The 22117-nt window shown below is 36.9% G+C and overlaps 1 protein-coding gene across 6 annotated transcripts in view; it reads left to right on the top strand.

Annotated features, from left to right (window-relative positions):
• The window catches only part of SSBP2 (single stranded DNA binding protein 2), a 193538-nt gene that overhangs the window by 144019 nt on the left and 27402 nt on the right, over window positions 1-22117 (top strand). For 3 of the 6 annotated variants that reach the window (XM_074932433.1, XM_074932429.1, XM_074932430.1), the window contains 6 exons: window positions 3922-3988; window positions 4169-4239; window positions 8054-8145; window positions 14364-14412; window positions 15938-15973; window positions 20538-20592. In XM_074932433.1, coding sequence (XP_074788534.1) covers window positions 3922-3988; window positions 4169-4239; window positions 8054-8145; window positions 14364-14412; window positions 15938-15973; window positions 20538-20592 — 370 coding nt within the window. The remainder of the gene's footprint in view (window positions 1-3921; window positions 3989-4168; window positions 4240-8053; window positions 8146-14363; window positions 14413-15937; window positions 15974-20537; window positions 20593-22117) is intronic. The other 3 variants (XM_074932434.1, XM_074932431.1, XM_074932432.1) reach the window with 2 other exon arrangements.

The raw sequence follows: 22117 nt of genomic DNA, 5'->3' as shown, positions 1-22117 counted from the left end.
GAAAGTTTGATAGGACAGATGGAATGGATTTTTTTGGTGCAACTTAGACTTCCAGGCTTCTTGTCACAGCTTGATGAGGAGTCTTTTCCACTCCAACCTCAGTTCTGGCTATTTTTTATATATGTGTAACACAATGTCAACAACCTTGTCTTCAGCACTGGCACAATATTGCCAGAATGTTGAAGTTTAAAATTCAGTGAGTTGGATAGATGAGGTCACAAGACTTCTTCCAGTGTTCCTCCAAATCAAACATGGTGATGTTTGGGAGCTGGTTAAGTTACCTGTACCATAGCTACTTTTTAACAAGGGAAATGAAATTAGCCTTGTTGAAATGATCATCAAGGAACAACAGAAGAGTGCAGTGTCATTAGCACTTCAGTGAAATATTTGTTACAGACATACTGTAACTCAGTACAAAATACTTTCTGATTTTTGCACCTTTCAGTTCTGTCTTAGCCAAAAATACACCAGTGTTTGGGCTTCACATATTCCTTTGTTTTGCTTTCTATGTTTCTGAAGACTGTAAATACTGGCAGGTAGAAAGTGGATGTGACGAATGCTGAGAAAGTGCTGCCAACCTGCATTTTTAGTTTCGGAAGATTTTTGTCTGCACATTGTGATATTTTCAGTTCAGAAATGTGACATAATCGCATAATCTTAGTGAAATACAGCCTTTGCAATTCATTTACATTATACTGCATTCATGAATTACTGCTTTTAACAGCGCTGTCATTGCTTATGTTGCAGTATAGATGGGCAGTGTGTGGAAGTAATAAACCATTGTGCAGCTTTAAGGCTGAAATTCTGATGAGTTGGAAGTCAGTAAAAATCAGATTTAAAATTCCCACTGTAACTCTATTCCTGAGTGCCTTGCAGTAGGGATTGTGTTTCTTAGGTGAGGAAGGGTAACACAGGGCACACGTGCACAGCACTGTCCAGTGCTGTGTAAGGGTTATCTGAGCTAGATCTAGGCTTTGTAGCACGAACGTCAGCACCAACCGACTGCCACTGGAGTGCCCCTAAATTGTCTCCAGTACTCGATCACATACTTTGTTTGCTGTTTGGCAGTGCGCTGTGCTGTGCAGGTACACTTGTTTTTCTTGAAAAGAGGTATGTCTGAGGTAGACCACAGTCTCTTCTGTAAGGATCCACAGTGTGATGACTGCATGAGTTAAGTCACCGGTCACATGTGCTCACAGCAGCAAATGCCTCTGTGTCCTTGCATGTCACCTGCCATCTCTGGCAGAAGTGACCAGGTCCCGCTTTGTTAGTATTTGACACTTCTTCATGCACTTCATGTATCGTTCTTATGTATCATCCAGACTTGAAGCCACTGGAGTACATGTAAAATTCTGGTTTAAATTATGGTATCTCGGATTGTTTATTCCATTCATCTTGCAGTGCAGTACCTTTTGACTGTATTACCTTTGAGGCAATAACATGTATCTTATTGTTTAATTTCCTACCTCTTGTGGAAACAAACTATAATATTTGCAGATAGGTTCCCCTTTGTATGTATCCAAGACTACTACAGTATTGCTAGGTTATGAGTAGCTTATCCTTTCCCACAGTAAGCAATACACGTATTGCCTGAGTAGATTACTTTCATAATAAGAGATTTCCTCATTCTGGATACGTTTTTACTGAAAATGTGGTGGTGTTTTGAAATGCTAAATAGCACCTAGTGGATCAGCTACAAAGATCCACTCATAAAAACATTTTTCTAGTTAACTAAACTGTAAGTTAGAGACTGTAGAAATTATCTTTAAACCTAATTTCAGTTACTGTAAGCCCAAAGGGCAGATTAAAATGTGGAAAAATAAAAGAAGTGTTTGTGATTTGGACCAGAGGTGAAATGACAACACAATGTACCTTCACACTTGAAGGCAAGATTTAAGAGCATAGATGAATAATAAGCTTATCTTGGCACTGGTGCCCTTCAAGAGTAAGGTAGAGTGGAAGACAAAATGTCCCCCATATCACAGCCCTAATTAACCATACCCTGCGAATGCTGTGCAGTTGGCTCAGCTACAGCTGACTCTCAGAGAATATCAGTGTCCGCATCCTGACCTGAAAGGAATGTTAAAATAATGAGTAAAAGGGAAAACTGTAGCAATATAAGCTTTGGATAACTTGTCACATACCCAAGAAAAAGACAGTCTTTGCAGGTTAAGTAACAGGTAAGCTAAAGTGAAGGAAGTATTGTGCAGGGGGAAGCAAATTAGGCAGACATATTTTGGAGATTATTTGTACATAATTGAACAGAAGTCCAAGAATTTGTCCATATGGATCCATAGTCAGGGTCATGGGACATTCAGGACTTCTGGTTTATTTGGGCACTTAGGACATTTAGTTAGGGCATTTAGGAAGTGTCCTGGTTTCAGCTGCGATAGAGCTTTTTTTTTTTTTTTTCTTAGTAGCTAGAATAGTGCTGTGTTTTGCATTCAGTATGGGATTTGGTATGAGAAGAATGCCAATAATAGACCGATGTTTTCAGTTGCTGCCAAGAGATCAAGGAGTTTTCAACTCACCGTCTCCTGCCCGTGCTCAGGTGTACAAGAAGCTGGGAGGGAGCACAGCCAGAGCACCAGACCCAAACTGGCCAATGGAATATTCCCTATCATGTTCAATCATGGTCAGTATATAGAGGAGAGTTGGCCAGGAAGGAGGGGATTCTCTCTTGCTTCCAGGATTGTGGTTTCGGGATCTTGGTTTTCTTCAGGATTTCTAGCCAGGAACAGGCTGGTGAAGTGTTAAGGCTTGGACAATAGGCCCAAGCCAGAGCTGACCTATAGATGAATCCTGTATATTTTACAACTGATAACCATTGTGCTAACAGGTATTATACTAAGTTATAATAAACCATGCATCCTGATTGAAAAGGTGGGAGTGTTGAAGCCTGAGCAACAGGACCTGAACCGAAACTGTTAACTCAGAGTGTAATCCTTAATGAAATATGCATGGAGGATGTAGCTTTCCCTCCCTTTGTATGTGAATAGAACAACAGAGTCATGGAGGCAGGTGTCTGTCCCCGAGACCTGATGTGAGACCTTGCACATAATCCCATCAGATAAGCAGAGAAACCCCCTGAGCTTCTCCCTTGAGCCCTGGCCAGGCTCTGGGGGAATCTAATGTGAGATTGAAACCAGGTATTTCCACTTAAAACAAAGGTGCCAGCTATTCTGGCTTGTTGATTTTGGGGTATATAAGGCTGGACCCGCTCACAGCGACTTTGGCAGCCTCACCTACGGGTGGAGGCACCGCGTAGGATTTCCCCCTTGCCGGGACAGGCTCTGCAAACCCTCGCTGTGACCGGGGCTGCCCAGCCACTGCGGGGCTGGGTGATGGTAACGTGTGCCAGTGGTGATGGATCTTTCTTAATCACTATTCTCTCTCTCAGGTAGTCATGTTTTCATGCATTACCCTGTATTTTCCTATTTAAGTGCACTGTTCTGTCCTTTCTTATTGTATGTTTTCTGTGTTATTCTGTTATATTATTTAGTTATTTCTAGTAAAATACACCTGCTCCTTTTTCACTATGATGTCTGAGTTTAATTGGTCTCCCTAATCAGCAAAACAGCTGGGTATCTGTTGGCAGGTGGTGAGCCATCGCATTATGCATTACCCGTTTGTACTTCTGTTATTGTTTCATGTTATTTAATTTTTTTTTTCTTATCTCAACCTACATATCTCCCTTTACCCTCCAATAATATCCCCCCATACCCCTGGAGGGGGTGGGGGAGTCAGCAGCTGTGTGGTGTTTGGCTGCAGATTGGGTTTAAACCATGACAGAAAGTTAACTATACCACATTACTGTTGACTGAGAAGAAACATCTGGGAATTAAAACCAAAATATCTGCATTATGCCTTATATATTTCAAAGCATTGTATGCTTTTAATATATGGTTTCTGTTCCTGCAGGCACTTGGAGGTGTTCCAGGAAGTCAGCCATTATTGCCTAGCGGGATGGACCCAACACGGCAGCAAGGTGAGTGAAATAATTATTTGGACCATTCAGAAGTACTGTGTTCTCAAACTTGCACCTTCTGTTCTGCTTACTGCAGCTTTTTCAGCTTTTTGTTAATTAAAAAGGAATGATTTGTTGAAGTTGTTTTAGCAGGTGTTTGTGTATTGCATAGTTTTTTAAGTTACATCATTTTATCTGCAGGGCATCCAAACATGGGTGGGCCAATGCAGAGAATGACTCCTCCAAGAGGAATGGTTCCATTAGGACCACAGGTACCTTTCACAGATAGATACCTATATTTATTGATAGGCCTATACTTATAATATATTACTCTGGCTTTCCATAGCTTGAAGATGGCCAGGATTTGTTTTTGTAATCCCATTTTAAAATAGAAATTTCTGTTTTACAAACATTAATTCTGAGTTGCAACTGTAAAGAGTCTAAAATGAAAGTATCAGTCATTTGAATTAAGTTTTGAAATTAAAAGAGGAATCTCTTTTACTTGCTTATTTCAGAAAAGTTATGTTTGTCCTATAGCCAGTGTATGTTGTAATCAAAGGCTGACATTTGTAAAGGATACCAAGGACTGATTAGGTGTTTCCTCATCTTCCAAACCTAATTACTTATGCTGTTTAGAAGGAAAGGATTAATACTTTTAATTTAGGCAAACTCTTTGTACCAAAAATACCCCCAAAAATTCTGTAGAGTTTTAATTTCATCTGCTATTGATCTAGATTTTTGGTGAGTGCTAGAGAGATTTTACTGTAAAAAGAGACGTTAATGCTGCCATTTCTCCCCCTTGTCAATCGCAAGCATCTCTTGCTCTGTTTCCAAGGAGCAAAGCAACCTTTGATTGCAAGAATCATCCTTCTCCATGGTCCTGACCTGGTCATAGTTGTTCATAGGCTCTTTCTTCAAAAGTGTGAAAATATGAGTGGATATTTGTCAGTATTACATTTCAACAGTAAACTAGGGTAGAAAACAAATTAATTCTGATGCATACCTGAAATATGAATCTAAAATATTATTCTGTATTTTATCATCACTCTTAGTGAGAGAAAACAGGTGGTGGTGGTATATACTGGTGGTGTCAGTATTTTGTTTTACAGTATGCTTGTTGTGCCTCCACTTACCCATTTCACATAATCTCTCGAGTGACTTTTTTTTTGTTCCTTGTAATAGCAACTGAATTTTAAATTATTAAGTAGCTTTGCCTTTCAAATCTGGTCATAAGTGTCTTTAAATTTTGGGTCTTCTTGGTAGAAACCAGTTGTGCAGTTCTACACATCATCTTCTGTGTGACCAACAATCCATTATTAAATACATTTGGGGTTTTTTTCTGTAGCATTGAAGTATATTTACCACTTTCCTTCTGGAGGTAGAAAGAGAAGATTTGCAATGCTGCCATATGAGATTGAGCTGATACTTTATGCAGCATCATTAGTCACGCAGCAGGCAAATCTCATGCCAGTGTTTATAAGAATAATTTTTTCATTTTTGCTCTCTAAAATCCTGTGGTTTTGTAAAGTTCTTCTTTCTTGTACCGAACATCCTCTTAAAATGGGGAAATATGTAGCTAATCTACACAAAATTTATGTTCACAAATCAATCTTTTCTATAAATGGTTCATCATCTAGCTTTGTATATGGCTTTTAGGATCTTTTCAGAATTCAGTTCTAAAACCAAATCTGATGAATCTTTCACACCTACTTTTAACATCCTCTTGCTTCAGTGCTGTAAAGTTGACTCAGGTCTGCCCGTAGTGGGAGGCCGTGCTGCCTTGCTGCACAAGCAGTCAACTTGCAAAACACTTAATGTGTTGATAGAAAAAAGCTTATGTCCAATATAGCAAGTATAGCATGCATATGCTTGAAAACTTACAGAAAATTTACCTCAGTTTTGTATATTATGATTCTAGTCTGTTTGAAACTAAATACTATGAAAAAAAAAATGCAGTGGATGGTTGCAAATGCTTGAAACTCTGAAAAGCTCCAAAGAATTAGCTCTTTTCAAGCTGTAGTTATGCTAGATGAATGGGGTACTACGTCCAATCTGTGACTGCTACTTCTTCCCATCCTTTATATCTGCTGGTGATCCTCCCACATCCTCCGGTCAAAAAGAATCAGATCATCTTAAATATTTAAGAAAAAAGTTGGCTAACCTGGCTCATTTTAGCCACCTGACATTAGGGAGCATTTTTGTGAAGAATTTAACTACAGGATAAACAGTGGTAGTGGTGACTTTGAGTAAAAAAACTGTAAGGAACAAATTGAGGCGCTAACTTCTGCAGAGAGCGTGGCTGCAGCTGAAGGGATGTATATATTGGTAGCCTTAATGACAGCACTCTTATTTTAGGACGAAGGAGTACATTTGATGAGGATTAGCCATAATTAGAAGTACATTTGGTTAGGATTATTCCGGTTCTACAGGATTCCATAGAGATCTTTAACCCCAGTCAACACAAATGAGTCCTGAATTAAAATAAAGCGGGAAGATACCAGACAGACCACATAGGGAGAATGCCTTATCCCTCCACATCAAGATGGAAAAATGAAATAAAACAGATGGCTGTTTTCTTACAGTCAGACTGTGTTCTTTTCCAGATCCAGTCATGCCACTGGGGACATTACTGTGCCCAGCAGTTTTTACTAGCCACCAGTTACTGCCTTATAGTTCTGACAAAGGAGTTGCTCAGGCAAAATCATCTAGGATAACCTAGGTTAAATAGGAGGTTAGAGTTAATCTGGCTGACATTTGCCTGACCGTGTGCACCAATCAGTCTACCAGCTGCACACTGAAAGGCAGGAATGGGTAGTGATTGATGTCCAGCAGCTGCAGATAATACGATCTTCAGACGGCACTGCTGGGTCTGGAAGAGGACGTTTGTTTGCAGCCTCTGTGTTCTTGCAAACCAGCTATCATTTAGACAGTTCTAGGATTGGTAGCAATGAAGAAATTTTAAGTTTGGGGGTTCTGTTTCCAGTAACAGAAGCTCTTCTAGTTACAGATCAGTTCTAGATAGCTGATACATCATATCAGTCAAGGTATAAACAGCACCAGAATAACACTTTGAATATCATTGTTGGATTTCTCCCATGTATTCTTGGCTTCATGTTTACATGGTTTAGTGAATCAGACCAATATAGAGAACACCCATAAGCGTGAGTCATATAGTTTATGGAGTTTATAGTATACTATACATGAAATAGAGTAATAGTTTCATTATTGGAAAATAAACCATAACACTGACCTAAATTTTTTTGAAGTAAACCTCTTCTTTGTCCCCATTCTCCTTCCAAAATGCACAGCTGTTCAGAGAATTTAGTATTATCCATTCTTTTCAAATATCAGAAAAATGTAGCAGGATTGACACAGATTAGGAGGGCATTATGATTGTGAGGTGAGATAGGCTGTTCTGCTTGTATTCCCCTGAAGAAAATAGGTCTAATTTATTTTTTCATGTAAATAGTGTGGTTTGGCTTTTTTTTGCATTATCAGAGCATAAATTCAGATTTTATAGGCACTGGGCAATTCATTTGCTGGCATTACTGTGACATTCATTATCATATTTAATACTTTTCATATAGGTTACCATAGACTTATTAAACTGGCTGATTAGAAAACTGAAGTGACAGTTATGTTGTATGTTATAAAAGTGGTATCATATGGTATAATTTTATACAAGTATTCATTGATATCCTAATAAAATATGATTTAAAATAATTCTATTTAAAATCCATGATGTAGAAGTCTTAGAAATCCAGGTTTCTGATTTTGAATGAGCTCCCTTGATATAAAAGTTGAGTACGTTATAAAACCTGTCCCTTGCAGGCTGTTGCCTTGACCTGTATATGTGTAAATGATTCGTCCTGAAACAAATGACATTTTAAGTATTCTCAGCCTATTTCTGTTGTTTGTAATTCTTTCTCCTTGGGGTTAACTATTATTTTTTTAAGTCAACAATGGAAACTCCTGAAAGAATGAATTACACTGGCCTATCCAGTCAGCAGTTATGTAGGGATATCATTAACCTGCTGTCCTTTCTTTCCCCCTCCTCTTTGGTTTTGTTTTTTTGTTTTGTGGTAGTCTGACCCTTGGTTATCATTGCAGAACTATGGAGGTGCAATGAGACCCCCACTGAATGCTTTAGGTGGCCCGGGGATGCCTGGAATGAACATGTAAGCACAATAATAAAATCTTATAATATTTAGAAAAATCATTATTTCATTGTAGAAGTAACATTTGGGATACATAAGACAAGGATAACATGCTTGGTTAAGTAACATGCTTTGATGACTAGTAACTGCAATTTTTAAAAGTGAACCCATGGCAGTTTCCTTCTTCTGCATGCATCTCTTACAGCAGGTGCTTTGGTGTCCCTGCAGGTCTGTACAACTACTCAGTTTCTTTCACAGGTCAAAGTTCAAATATTGGGAATATTTTGTCAGTATATTCACCGATGTATCCTTGGATGCATTTTTTAAAAAATACATTATTTAAATTTATGTTTTTACTTTACTGATTAAATACTCTGTTAAAAATGGTCAAGTATGGTTCTTTTCTGCAAAATAAAGAAGTACTTAATTTTGGCAAAATAAAACCATTGTCTAGAACTATTTATAAAAAAAGACATATTTGAAAGAAGTGTGCATGATTCTCTCTCTGTTGCTGTTTTTATTTCCATAACCCCATTTATTTCCACTGTAAACAGATAGAAGAGTATTACAGATATGAGTGTAAGGTTTTCAGTGTTTCTATGTACTTCTGGGATTGAGTCATCGTTTGGTAGAAATTGATGTAGACTGAATTCAATTAAGTTATACTGATTTATTCCAGGCATGGATTTAGTCATGGGAGTGTATTATGCCTTTTATACCTGTATACAACCCTGCTTTCTAAGTGTGTAGAAAAATTTAAGATACAAAATTAGTGTATCTAGAGTAGACTAGATCTAAGATGAGGATTTTGGCATACCAAGTGGCCCAACACGATCAATCTTCTGCACGTTTGCTTGCTTGGAATTGCTTGCATGATTAACAAGCCTGGGGAAAAACAAAAACAAAAACAAAAACAAAAACAACCAAACAAGGTGCTCCTTGTATTGTTTAGATTTCTCTCTTAAGAGATTCACAAATGTTAAGGGCTGCAGTAGTTACCTTTAGCATACCACAGACCAGAGATTACCAAGTCATTCTTGTATCATGGCCTTACCTCTACTGAAGTTAGTACATGTTTTCATAGCCAACATTTTGCAGACCATGTGTTGCCTTCTACAGAAGGCAACATGGTGGTCCAGCTATCAAGACACTAGAATTATTTTATAATCTAAAGCAGAGAACATGTTATTCTCTTACTCATTTTACAATTTCACCTTTCAAGAATGAGTTTTCAGGGATTGACACAGAAAACACAGTGAAGATTTGTATATGCTTGTTATCATTATATTATACCCATTTTTACTCTTATTTTTATAGGAAACATAAATGAGAGATGATAATTTTAATTTCTAGTAAATAGTTACCAACATGAAAAAGTAAAAGAGGTGGTGAGATAGATAATGCCATTAACAAGATATATAATCCACCATATCCTTAATTTCTTCTTATTTCCAGACATACCTTGAATTCTTGAAGCAAATAAAATCTTAAATTGGGTTTTACTGTATTATAGACATCATATATTGGACTCAAGACAATTCTGGGAACCTTCCCAAGGGTAGGAATTTCTTCTTTTAAATAAAATTGATCTAGAAAAAAATCTAGATATTTAAAATTCAGTGTGAATGTAATATAAGCATTACAGAGACTGTCCTCAGGAGGAAATTGAATTATAAGAAAAGTAAATTAACTTTCTAAAATAAAATGCTGTAGAATTAAAATCGAGGATAGCCAAGATTTTTTGAGGCTACTTATTCACATAAATGAGAGTTTATATGAGAAAAATAAGAAAAGGTTCCTGAATGACGAAAAGAATTCCTGGTCTGCCAGAAAGATTGAAATACTAACATTTCCATAGTGCAGCATTTAATAATCACATTTCATGTTGTGAAATGTAAATATACATAAGTACATAAACCAGTAAATGTATGTAGATCTTTTAATTCAGTGATGTGGGAAGTGTATTTTCCTTTGAACTTGTATGTCCTCTTGAAGAGGACACCATGAATTGGAGTCCTTTACTTGGGAAATTCATGGACTTTATGATAGAGTATGTGATCTTCTGAGAAGAACAAGATGTGAAACAATAATTTTGAAGTAGGTAACTGTAGCTGTCTCCATGACTTACCAGGCATATACTCCAGTCATTTAGATTTCATACAAATTCATCTTTATTCCAGGTCAGATGTAAGTGGGAACAGAATACTCACTCTTGGTTTTGAACACGACTCCATAGTGTCCCTTTGCTTATTACAATGCACTTTAAAGGCATAAGAGAGTCCAAAGTGCTAGTACTAGAATATTAAGCTATAGCATATCATGACCTGTGTTAACATGCTGAATCACAGACCTTTGTAAGGAGCTCTGTTATCACATGCCTGACTGTATGAATAATTTTTTTATCGTCAAGCTGAGTAATTTTTTTCATCTGTCAAACAGAGTGACATATACTGATCAAAAAGAAACAAATGGGTTATGATGGTCTGGGTTTCTTTTAATTGTGTTTCCAGGACATCAGGTCTATTTCTTACTGTAAAGTACTGCTGTCAAAAGTTGTCCTTACACCAAAATCTTAGTGAGGACTTGTGTGGTAAATTCCAGCATTCAGGATCAGAGTGCATCCAAGGATAACCTGCAGGCAATGGCAATAGACTGACCCAACTGTGTTAAATATATTCTTTGTATTATTCCTTACAATTTTTCAATTGCACAGTCCTAAAAAACAACAGTGTAAATCATTTAGTGTACTTACATTTCTAGGAAACGGATAGCTATATATAAGGATATTGCCTTATAGTAACGTACATTTTTCTTTACATAGCCATGTCCTTTTCTTACATGAAATTTTTTCAGTGTTCTATTCAATGTATTTGGATTTTTGGCAATGTTAAAACATTAAAGTGTGTACTTTACAAAAACAGTTGCCATTTAAAATCCAGCTTTCTCTTCTCAGAAGGTGCAAAAGGAAGCTGTTTTGGTTAAGAGCAGAATATCTGCCAAATATAATTTTACATTTTTTCTGGATGAAAAACTGTTCTTTATTGTCAAAAATGACAACAACCAGTTTGAGAGCTCATAGACAGTACTTTGGTCCAGGAGCATATTCTCCATAGATGTAGTACTGCTAAATAATTGCTTGCTCCATCATAACTAATGCCTATCAGATTACGGTTTGAGGCAGCTGGTATGTATCCTGTGTTCTTCTACAAAATAACTTTAACTATAAGGTTTTAAGTTGAAACTTGGTGTTGCCGTTTTTAGTAAGATTTTATTTCTTTGTGGAAAAATGCCCTCTTTGGAACAAAATGGCAAATTTCAGGCAGCAGTGTTACATTTCAGTGACACTTTTTAATGGCCCATGTGACCTGCAGTGCTGTCTCAAGCACTAAGAATATCTCTGTCATGCCTGGAAAGAAAAAGAAACGTGATTTTGTTTTTAACTTCAATTCACAGACTTGTGTCTAGATGTTTAATTTCCTGATTGGATATATTTGCCCCCTGGGAAACTGAAATTTCAGACTTTATTTTTTCAGGTACTAGGATCAATGCTATAGGACTAACTTTTAAGGATAAAATCCAGCTGTAATTAGTCATAGCGATAGATACTTAATAAATGACTCTATTTTGGAATTGGTACATTCATATTAGTGTTTTATGACTCTGTTAATGCTTCCAAGGTAAACATTTAATAAAGGGCAAAAAACCTGATTGTATTGAATTCTTTAAAAAAATGCAGGTAGGGGGTTTTTTTTAATGTGTTTTATAAGCTAACAACAGTTGGCTCCACAAAAACCATATGGCTTTCCAGCAGAACCTGCTACAGTGTTTTCTAAGTCTATACTTAGAACTGTTCATGGCTTCCAGTAAATTTGCAAGTTCCAACAGCTTTTTAGGTGAAAGGTGAGTTTCCCAGTCTCCTCATAAGGCCTGTCTAAATTTCCATGTTGCTGTGCCTTAATCCAATCACATATCTGAGTCGGCTTTTTAATATCTCTGTAGTTACTGTAATCTGCAGTGTCGTCACAGCTATTTTCCATTTGATGCTTTTTCCTAGATATATTTGCGTTACTTAATGCCACACCAACAAGTGTGGGACTTCCGGTGTTGTTACAAATATTCCTGATTTCTCTACAATAGAGGATACAATAAACCAAATATAGTACATAGAAAAAAGAAAAAAAGGGAAAAAAAAAACCCTCACCTCATATTTCACCTTGTAATCATTAGCAGAGAAGTTGCTAAATATTTGACCTGAGGAGCATGAGTGCTGTGAGTCCTTTTCCTTGCTTTGCCTCCCCTCCTCCCATTGAAGAAGGCAGAAAAGACAATCACCTACATTCCTGTTTTCTAACCTTCCAAAAATATGTCAGCAGAAATAAATCAACTTTCAGTTGATTGTTTGAGTTAATTTCTTTATAGTTTCATCAACAGTGTAATAAAAAAATAAGATTCAATATTAAATCCGTTGCGCAACATATCTATATCTAATAGTTTTTAGTTATGCAAAGCTTTAAAATAGATAGAAAACTTCCTGAATGCATTAATAAAGCCTGCTTTCTTCTCTATATTTAAATCACTCTCCCATGTCTGGTAAGCTGTCGTGGCTAATGTTGATTTTCTAAAGCAAATGAGGCCAAAATTCCATTTTAAATGCAAAAGTTTTGTCATCTGCTCTGCCTCTTAGTTGTCAGGGCCTTCAAAAAGTGATTTAATCTTATTTATAAATAAGTAGGAGCTCTTAATGCTCCCAGAAATAATTATGGTTATTGAGGTGTTATGACTGTAAACTTGGAGATTTTACCTCCCATATGGCTTAATTCCCTCAGGACTGTTAAAAGACGAACCCTAACCACCAAACTATTTTTCTGAGCTCAGCTAAGAGCAAGAAACTTAAAATAACACCAAGAGTTGTGAGAAGAACGTGCTCTGTCTGGGCAGTTTTTGCTTTTTTCCTTTCCCCATTCCCTTCTGCTTTTAGTACCCCTCTGATGTCTCCTCAGAGTTGGCTTTATCAAACAGATCTGCCTGCAGAACACTCTTGTCCCTCCTGCTGGGGAGCTGCCACTTAATCATGTGTACACCATTTGGGCCAAGCATAGTGAGAATGTCTGAAAAGTTTGAAATTTCCATTTTGCCTGCTGTATGATAACTTTCATGCTTCTGTAACTTCTGCGGAGATAAGGCAGCCTTAGTCAAGTAGCAAACTGTAGATACACGCCTAAACATATATTTAAAGTGTATGTATAAAATGGCATGGTTTAAATTTTTAATACATGAGATTTATTATTATTATTATCAGACACAGGTTATAGCAACATATTTTCTGTGTCTTGATCTTTTTAAAAAAAAAAAGGTTTTTCAAAAACGTTCGTAAGGTACTAGCATCACTTTCACTAATGAAACCTTACTAACAGTAATCTAGATCCATACTCAGTAAATGCCTGCATCCTCAATTCTTCAGAAAGGTACTTATTTATATAAGCAAAAGTATTCTTTCTGTGACTGAAGTTACACTTAACATTTTTAGTACCTTTCTGCTTTTGTCTGTACTGTAACTAGACTTCCGTGGAACATGTGATACTTCCTCCAAATATTTTTAAAAAGGTTATCAGAGTACAAGGGAAAACACTCCTCATGAAAACCTAAAGAATTTGGGAACTTGTGTTTTTACTCTTTGCAAAACCTCTGTGTCACATTAAAATGCTGCATCTACGTAACATGGTGTTAATTTCTCTGCAAATGGAAGGAAAGCACTTCAAGGGACATAAATTTGCAATATCTTTCAGCTTATTCCATTGAGACTATAAAGGGGGAACGTCTGACACTTCCTAAATTTGCAAGTGTTTGGGACCAATGCAAAACTGTGCCTCTGCCTCTGGCAATGCAGCTACTGGGGAAGAAATCTTATGGTGCCATTCTGGCAGGTCCTGACCTGAAGAGTACAGAATTACCAGAATGAGTAAGGACCTAGAGTGTCTTAAATGTGAGTTGCAGGGTTGTAGTAATAAACAAATAATCTTTAATCAACTTATAAACTGATTAAATGATAATGGTAGTGCAACAATGAGAATTTTGCTATAGCATTGTAACTTGGTGTAGTTATGGTTTATAAACACATATTAACTTAAAAAAAGCCATCTCCTTCCTTGCTCTGGAAACAGATTACTTTCAATTGCTTCCTCAGAGCTGGTCAGAAGATGGGGATTGTTCTGTATCTCATCTTTCATCTTTTGTTACAGGGGTCCTGGGGGTGGTAGACCTTGGCCAAATCCGACTAATGCCAATTCTGTAAGTAAATATTTAAAATACATTATACATTATCTTATATTTAGGGAAGTATTTCTCATAAATACACCAGAAAGAAAATTCCACATCATTCAACAAATAGAATACTGCATGTTTTATATTTTTCCCTGTAACCCTGATGCAGAGCAGGTACAGTGAGGAGCACATCTGAACAGAGAGCTCACTGACCTGCAAATATCCAAGCTCTGTTCATAATCACACAACAGCTCTGCATCTTAACACCAGTTACAGCACTTCCATAACACAAAAGTTATTCTAGGGTGTATTTAAAATACATTTTAGCTTCCTTTAGCACAAGTAAAATGAGTTAGGTCAACACTATCTGGCCAGCAAGCTCTACAGAAATCGCAGCTCGTTAAGATATGGCTTAATGTGTGCTCACATATTTTACATAACAAAAGCACATTTGCTGCTCTTAGCTAGGGAATATGGAATCATGAGCAATTGCTTGCAAGACATCAGACATTTTTACACGCTTTTTGTAAAAAGCACTGGACTCAAATTTCATTGCAACAACTACAAAATGAGGTAGTCTAATAGCAGCTTGAAGAAAGAGGAGGTCAGGGAGGCATCCCACATGAACAACAGTGTCTGGTATTTCTTAAGAAAACACAAAGGTAAAGTTTTCATTTTCATTCAGTGATCATACATCATTAGTATAAAAATGTGTCCTTTTTTAGCACTTGCAGTTGGATAAGATGGGTCTGGCTTAACACACTAGCCTGGTTCTTTCTTTTGTTGTCAGTTCTCATTTTTTAATTCTGCTAATGACAGTCAGGGGAAAAAAAAAAAAAAGAGCTAAAACTCTTCCTCAGTTTTCTTTTGCATGTATCCAACTAAAATGGATGTTAGGGTATTTTTCAGTTGACAGCTGAAATATTTTCATTCTATTGAGATGTCCAGTAATAGATATATTTGTAAAAATGATTTTGCTGACAAGTTGTCTACAACCTTATAAAGCATATTGCCTTAATAATCTTACATTTTAACCTTTTACTAGACTTGCAGATATTTACAGACCTTAATCTGGCTCCCACAATAAGAATAAGACTCTTGTAGTAGATGCAAGAACTGAATTCTTGCTAGACCTTGTAACTGGTATCTTAAAAAAATGATGCTGGCTGTTACAAATGCGTTCCTCACTTATTAAACAATGGAGAGCAGATACCAGATCTCAGCCTATGGACATTTAAGTGTCTGAATTATGTCATTCATATTAATTTAATTAGAGTGACTACCAGAGCACAGTAACTGAATATTTTACTGTGAAGTATTGGGTATTGAATTTGTTTTGTGTCTATATTGCTACTTTTGCACTTGAGCATACTTGCAACGACAAGGGGAGGTACTTGTTTTGTCAACAGTAGCTTTTTCCTGTACTACTTAACTGTGTCTTGAAAAATATTAAACAAATAAGCATTAATCTACAGCTGTACATAAATGTGTGTATGGACTCCATCTCACTGCAGAAAAAAAAAATACTGTATCGTTTCTGTTGATATTACAGATACCTTATTCTTCAGCATCCCCTGGGAACTATGTAGTAAGTACACTTGTGTGTGTGTGCTGATTAGAATAGGTACTAATTTTATGTAGGCAAAGAAATAGCTGTCCAGATTTTAAGAAGAACCCTTGTGTATTGGTTGAGAACTGAACAAGTGATCTGCACTTAGGTTTTTTTCCTGCTATCCACGGTGCATATGTTGATGTCCTTAACTGGAATTTTTAGTCTGGTCAGTATTGCCCTGAGTGTTGTTTTATTTCAGCAAACATTTGTATAAACAACGCAATACATTGTCTTCAGTAATAAAGGACAAAAAAAACCAGCTTTCTCAGTAGCACAATATTGTGTATGATTCTCTGAACTTCAGAAAAAAAAGCATTTTAAGAATTAGAACAAGCTTTTGTCTCCCCAAAAATACACAAATCAGCCCTTATAGCTAAGATTTTAAGGGAAATTTATATTCTTATAATTGCCTTCTGAAGACTTGAAAATTCTGTTTTTCTCCGTAGTTTGTTATGCTTTCATTTTACAGACAGTGTCTTGATTTATTATGAATTAGTTGGTATCGGTTTTTTTTTTTAGTCTGTACTTTCAAATGATATAGTTAAAACTTTGTAATAGGCCCAGCTTTGATCTGTCATTCAAAAGAACACAAAATGTCTTAACCCTCTCTCTGAAAATTAACAAATGCACTTTAGCTATCAACAGAATGTTCTTTATTGGAGTATATACTGCTGTTTTTTGTCTCCTGAGAGATTAACTTTGTTTATCCTTTTAGGCTCTTTATTGTTGTTGTTACCGTTGTACTTGGATTATTTATACTTCTGATGTACTCTTCTAAGGCATATTGTTTCATCTATTTTTATCACATGCTTAGTACTGGTGTCACAGGGAAACAAGGGAGAATTTTTATATATATATATATATATATATATATATATATATTTATGTTGGATTCCAAATTTCTGTTGGTTGGTCATGTTTCAGTAGACCTTTCTCTTGATATTTCATGTTTTATCACCTGAAGATTAGACAGCTGCAGGGCATTGACTTTAACCAGCATAAAACGTGAAGCTAATTCAGAATATGGAAATATCAGGTCCTTCACCATGAGGACATTATACCAGTGTTTTTTCATATGTTTGTGCTGCTTATAGGTTTATTTTACTTTCAGTTCTTGTAAGAGAGATGATCCTGCAGAGCTGAAGGATGAGTTCAAGAATGAGTTTGTTTTGTTTAGACAAAATCAACTTCTTTTGTCCTTTATTTAGACAATTAGCTGTGAAAAAGGTTATGATTCTCATAAATGTCCATAACCATAGTATTCATTTTGACATATGTTTAGTGGAAACAGTCCAAATCTGCTGATCTCCAAACCAGTTCTTTTAATACAGAACTTCGTAAATTTCTCTCTGTTGAGAAGAGGTTTCCTTCGGTTCACTCAAGACAGTACTGGTCAGTTAGTGTTGCAGATTTTGAAGATTTTTTTTTTCATATTTGAGTTCATATTCTCATTTTTCAGAAGTATGAAGTCCTGAGAAAAGTAGAAAATAAGATACTATAGAAAGTTACTTTAAAGAAACAAATCTAAGTAAAAAGCAAGTTGTAGAAGCAGACTCTGTTGGTTTAACTCACATCAAACCAAAGGTCAGCTCGGATAAATCACTTGGAGAAGAGAGGGCATGGCCATATATCATTGGATAGGTAGAGGAGGAGTAAGAGTAAAGAGGTGATTTTACTTCTTTGAGTTACAGTGATGAGCCTGATGCTGGAACATTGCATCTAATTGGCAACATTGAAGGGAAATAAAAAGATCTGCAAAGAGGCAAGAATGAGACACACAAAAGATTGAAGTATAGGAGAAAATGCCTGAGCCTTGGTTCAGATGTGCTCTCTGGACTCCAGCTGTGCTAGTGGGAAAGGTTTCTGCCTGATTCCTTGTCCCCACTCTGCTGCTGAAGGTTACCACTCCTTCAGGTCTGCCACTGGAGTTCCCTGGATGAGTGACCCTTTTCATCCAAAATAACTGAAGTTGAATGAGGCATTTAAAGAACCAGGTCCTTGCTGAAGCACTCAAGTTGACCCAAAATAAGTGGAGGGACACTCACAGTGGGAGCTCCAAACTGAGCTGAGGCTGCCGCTAGCAGAGGACAGTGGTGAAGCAGCTGAGATGGGCCAAGGGTTGAAATCTTCTGCCAGCATAAATGCTTGCACAGTGCATGTCTTGTCTGATGCTGAGAGAGTAGTCTTGCTTCAGAAAGGCTCATCACTTTTGGAAAAGGAGTGCATGAACTCCAGCTATACAAACAGCTAAATAAGCAAAACTGGGGGGCAATAGTCCAAGAGAGCAAGTATTTGAGGACGTGTGGAATAGAGAGCTCTTAAAGCAGCCTTTTAGCCAAAGGATTTGTGATCTGGAACCACACGCTTTGAGAGCTTAATGCGGTCGGTTTGAGAAATAATTCTATTACATATTACTATATTCTCAGAGTTGAAAATAGCTGATACCAAAAGACTTTCTAAGAGAAGTAAATATACAAACAATGAGAATAAATACAAAATGAAAATCAGATGTGAAAGTTAGTAGTGAAGATAAGTAACTTTTCTAATAAATGACGAGTCAGTGGTTTCTACATCTCTTTAAATGATGCTGAAAAATGCATATAAACCTAAAAAAATCAAGTTACTGAGCTTCGTGCACAAGTACATGGATAAAAAGTCGTAGCCTGTGATGACTAGGAGGTCATGTATGTGATTCAAATGTCCCTTTGAATTTGGAGTCTGTAGCTCTGCAGCAGCAATGGGGGAATTTCTTATTGCCGAGGGTTGAATAGGCCATTAACACAGTTTTGGGAAGCCCAATCTTAATACATTTAATTTCTGATTCAGTTGTAATTGGAGGGAGGGAAGCTATGACATGAAGTCGTGATTATGCCTTGATTTTTATAAGCTGCTCTGTGGGTTTCACGATGGAGCAAGCCTTTGTTCTTGCACACTTTATGAAAGGTACTCGGTGACCTTGCTTAGTTCACAAACAAGAGGAAGCACAAAATCAAGAACTGGTAGGTGGGGTTACATAATAGGTCGTAGAGGTATATATGTTGACTGACTGCAGGGATGTGCTGCTGATTCTGGGTAAAAAATTACTGTTTCATCTACAATTAACTGTGAGTTGATCACTGGCTAGCAGACAGAGATACTTCCCGCTGAAAGTATTTTATGTGTACAAACCCACAGAGGAGCAGTATCAATCTGAAAAGCTGATAACATTACTGATTGTCTGAAAATCCTGTATTCTAGTATGTTACTGCTAGATGTTTTGTGAGAAATGTTATTTTAAGTAGGCCATTGAGAAACAGGGTCTGTTGTTCTAAATGCAAGACTTCTCTGCGTCATTCCAAAATACCTGAGTGAATTATAGCAGATCTCAGCAATGCCCTTGTAAGCAGGCAGGAACAATCAAACCTTTATTTTCAGTGCTGCTGAAAAAAATGTGTATCTGGAACAGTATTTTAAAATGTAAGAAAATTTTAAAATATAAGAAAAGATATAACAATATAGTAAGAGTCATATGGCAATTAAAAGAATCATTGTTAGCAATCTGTATTTTATATAATGGAAAGTCAATATTTATTGACTTTTACTGACAGACATTTTTACAAACTGGAAGTGGGTAGTTTTTCATGTTACTTAAAAATATTTGTGGATGTGGAAAACATAGGAAGCAAGAAGTTACAGTTCTGTTTGTACTAAGCAATTTGGACATTTAGAATAAAATTCATGGAGAAGTTTTTTAAGCACTTTAAAAAGCTTGTGTAACAGCCAGAGCAGTTTGTGTACAGTTCTTACTCATAAACAGATTTGCAAAACAGAGATACCTGAAACTAAGAAAACATGTTTCTTGATGGTTTTGGTGGGGCTTTTTTTGGTTTTATCTTTGATTTAGCAGTCTAGGCACATGATATGACTGTACCCAGCATTATCCTGCCCTTTTTAATCCATTTGTTATTATTTGAGAAGAAATTATGGATACAGATGTTCTTTTAAAAATTGTAGGATATTATACAGACAGAATTAAGATGCCTATTGCATCAAGATACCAAGACTGCTTAAAAAAGAAAGCTTTCTTAAGGTGATTAGGCTCTTCTGTCCCCATAGGACACCCCATTGTATCGTGCTTAGCAAACATTGTTTACTTGACTATTGACTGTACAGATTACAACAAAACAGAAATGCCAGCTGAAAAAACAGTGGTAATGAAGTAGGTTGAGGGTATTAAATGTAATTGTCTTAGGCTGTGCTCCAAGTATTTCTCTTGTCTGACTCACAGCATGACACAGAGTTATTGACTAATGGATCTTTTGGGTCTGTATACCCACATACAGAAGTCTGTGCCAGAGCTCACTGACACAGTTAGTTACCTTGTCTTAACCTGTGATGAGCTGTTTCACTAGCTTATCAGAAAATCTGTGTGTTTTTACCAGAGTAACTCATGATATTCATGATCCTTTTTTTTTTTTTTCTCTCTTAATTTATACTGTGTTCTTTTTTACTGCAGTATTTTTTCCCTTTCATGCTAACTGACATTTTCTTCTCTCTCTAGGGACCACCAGGAGGTGGAGGGCCACCAGGAACACCTATCATGCCTAGTCCTGCAGGTACTGAAATATGTTCAGAAATAATGAAAGATAATTTTAAAGGATTTTTAGGAAGTACACAAATTATTTTTCAGACTTTGATTTTGATAATCAGATAATGATAAATTATTGCTTTTATACTTTCTGTATCAGCTTTTTTTCTCCACTTTCACTTTCTTTCTCTCTCTCCCTGTTATGATGCAGAAATACAAAGCATTGTATCTCTGCAGTTCAGAGTAATTAATGTCTCTGGCTTTTGAGCCCATCTTTTCTTGCACCATTTCAGCAATACCAAGTTAAAAACAAAAGAAGATGCAGGCTCTGTTTGCTTTTACTAATATTCTTTGGGACAATTCCACCAGTTTGGAAATCAGGAGATTGACAGATCTGCTGAAACTTCCCTAAAGTATCCTATGGGATAGACCTGTCCAACATGTGGCTCTTGAGTGATGTGCTGCATCCTGTGGCTATGTCCTCTGACTGACAGCAGGGTCATGCTGGACAGGTTGCTCTCTTCTGTCTTGTAATGGAGGAGTAAGGCCCCAGAGGAGCCATCGTCATGTCCTACCAGTGATCTGTTCCCAGAACTTAAACTGCCCCATTTTTTCCCTAAGTAACATGGTCTGTATCTTGCAATTCTGACCATATAGAGATTTTGGCCATGCAAAAGATTGGCCACATTCCTACTAAGGTTTGAAGAAACGAGGGGTACGATGGAAGGGTTCGGGATGGCTAGCTAGCTTCCCGAGGCTTGAAGGTGGTCAACTAGATGTAAGTATTTCTCTCCATCGATGTTCTGCAAAGATTCTGATATGAAGGTAGAACTGTAGAATGCGGAGGATGCTGTCCCCTCCCATGGACATCATCAGAAATCTGATAGAATGAAACTAATTACATCTTGTGTAACCCAGTATTCAATAGCTACTCCTTTTGGCCAATATCTGCCTTTGTAGCTCACTTTCACCAGCTAAGAGGGATGCTGTTCCCTCAGCATCCTCAGTCCTTATGTCTCACATGTTCTTGCTATCCTCTACAGCACAAGAAGGTCGGGAAGTTTCCTAACTAGCTATGAAAACTCCTTGCACCAATATAATACCTTCAGTAAATGTAATTCCAGGTCTTTAAAAAAATGCAACCTAAGATAAAGCATAGGACTCCCTTGTTCATATTATTAGTGCAAAAGATAATCAGTGCAAGCTGGCATTTAAAATTTAAGAGTCTCTTTTAACATAAAACAAACTTATGCATAGCCTGCAGTTTTAAAAATAGTCAGCACTGCAGTTATGGCACATGTTAGGCTGTCTCTGTGCAGCTCAAATAAAGCTTCTGCTGCCAGTTGTTCTGATTTTCAGTTAGAGACTCAAAGATGTTTTAGGCTCTGATTTCCAAAGTGTGAAAACACTTAGAAATTGGCCACCTGAGAATTTTGCAAAGGTATTTACTTGCCTCTGAGACAAACCAGCTCGGAGGTCTCCCGTGGCCCAACCAGCCTGTATGTATTTTTACATGAGCCAGCAGAACATGGGGTGAGCCAGGGAAGTATGTT

The sequence above is a fragment of the Athene noctua genome, chromosome Z (assembly GCF_965140245.1).
Source record: "Athene noctua chromosome Z, bAthNoc1.hap1.1, whole genome shotgun sequence".
NCBI classification, from domain to species: domain Eukaryota; kingdom Metazoa; phylum Chordata; class Aves; order Strigiformes; family Strigidae; genus Athene; species Athene noctua.
The sequence above is the reverse complement of the archived record's forward strand: the minus strand, read 5'-3'. Positions and strand labels throughout refer to the sequence as shown.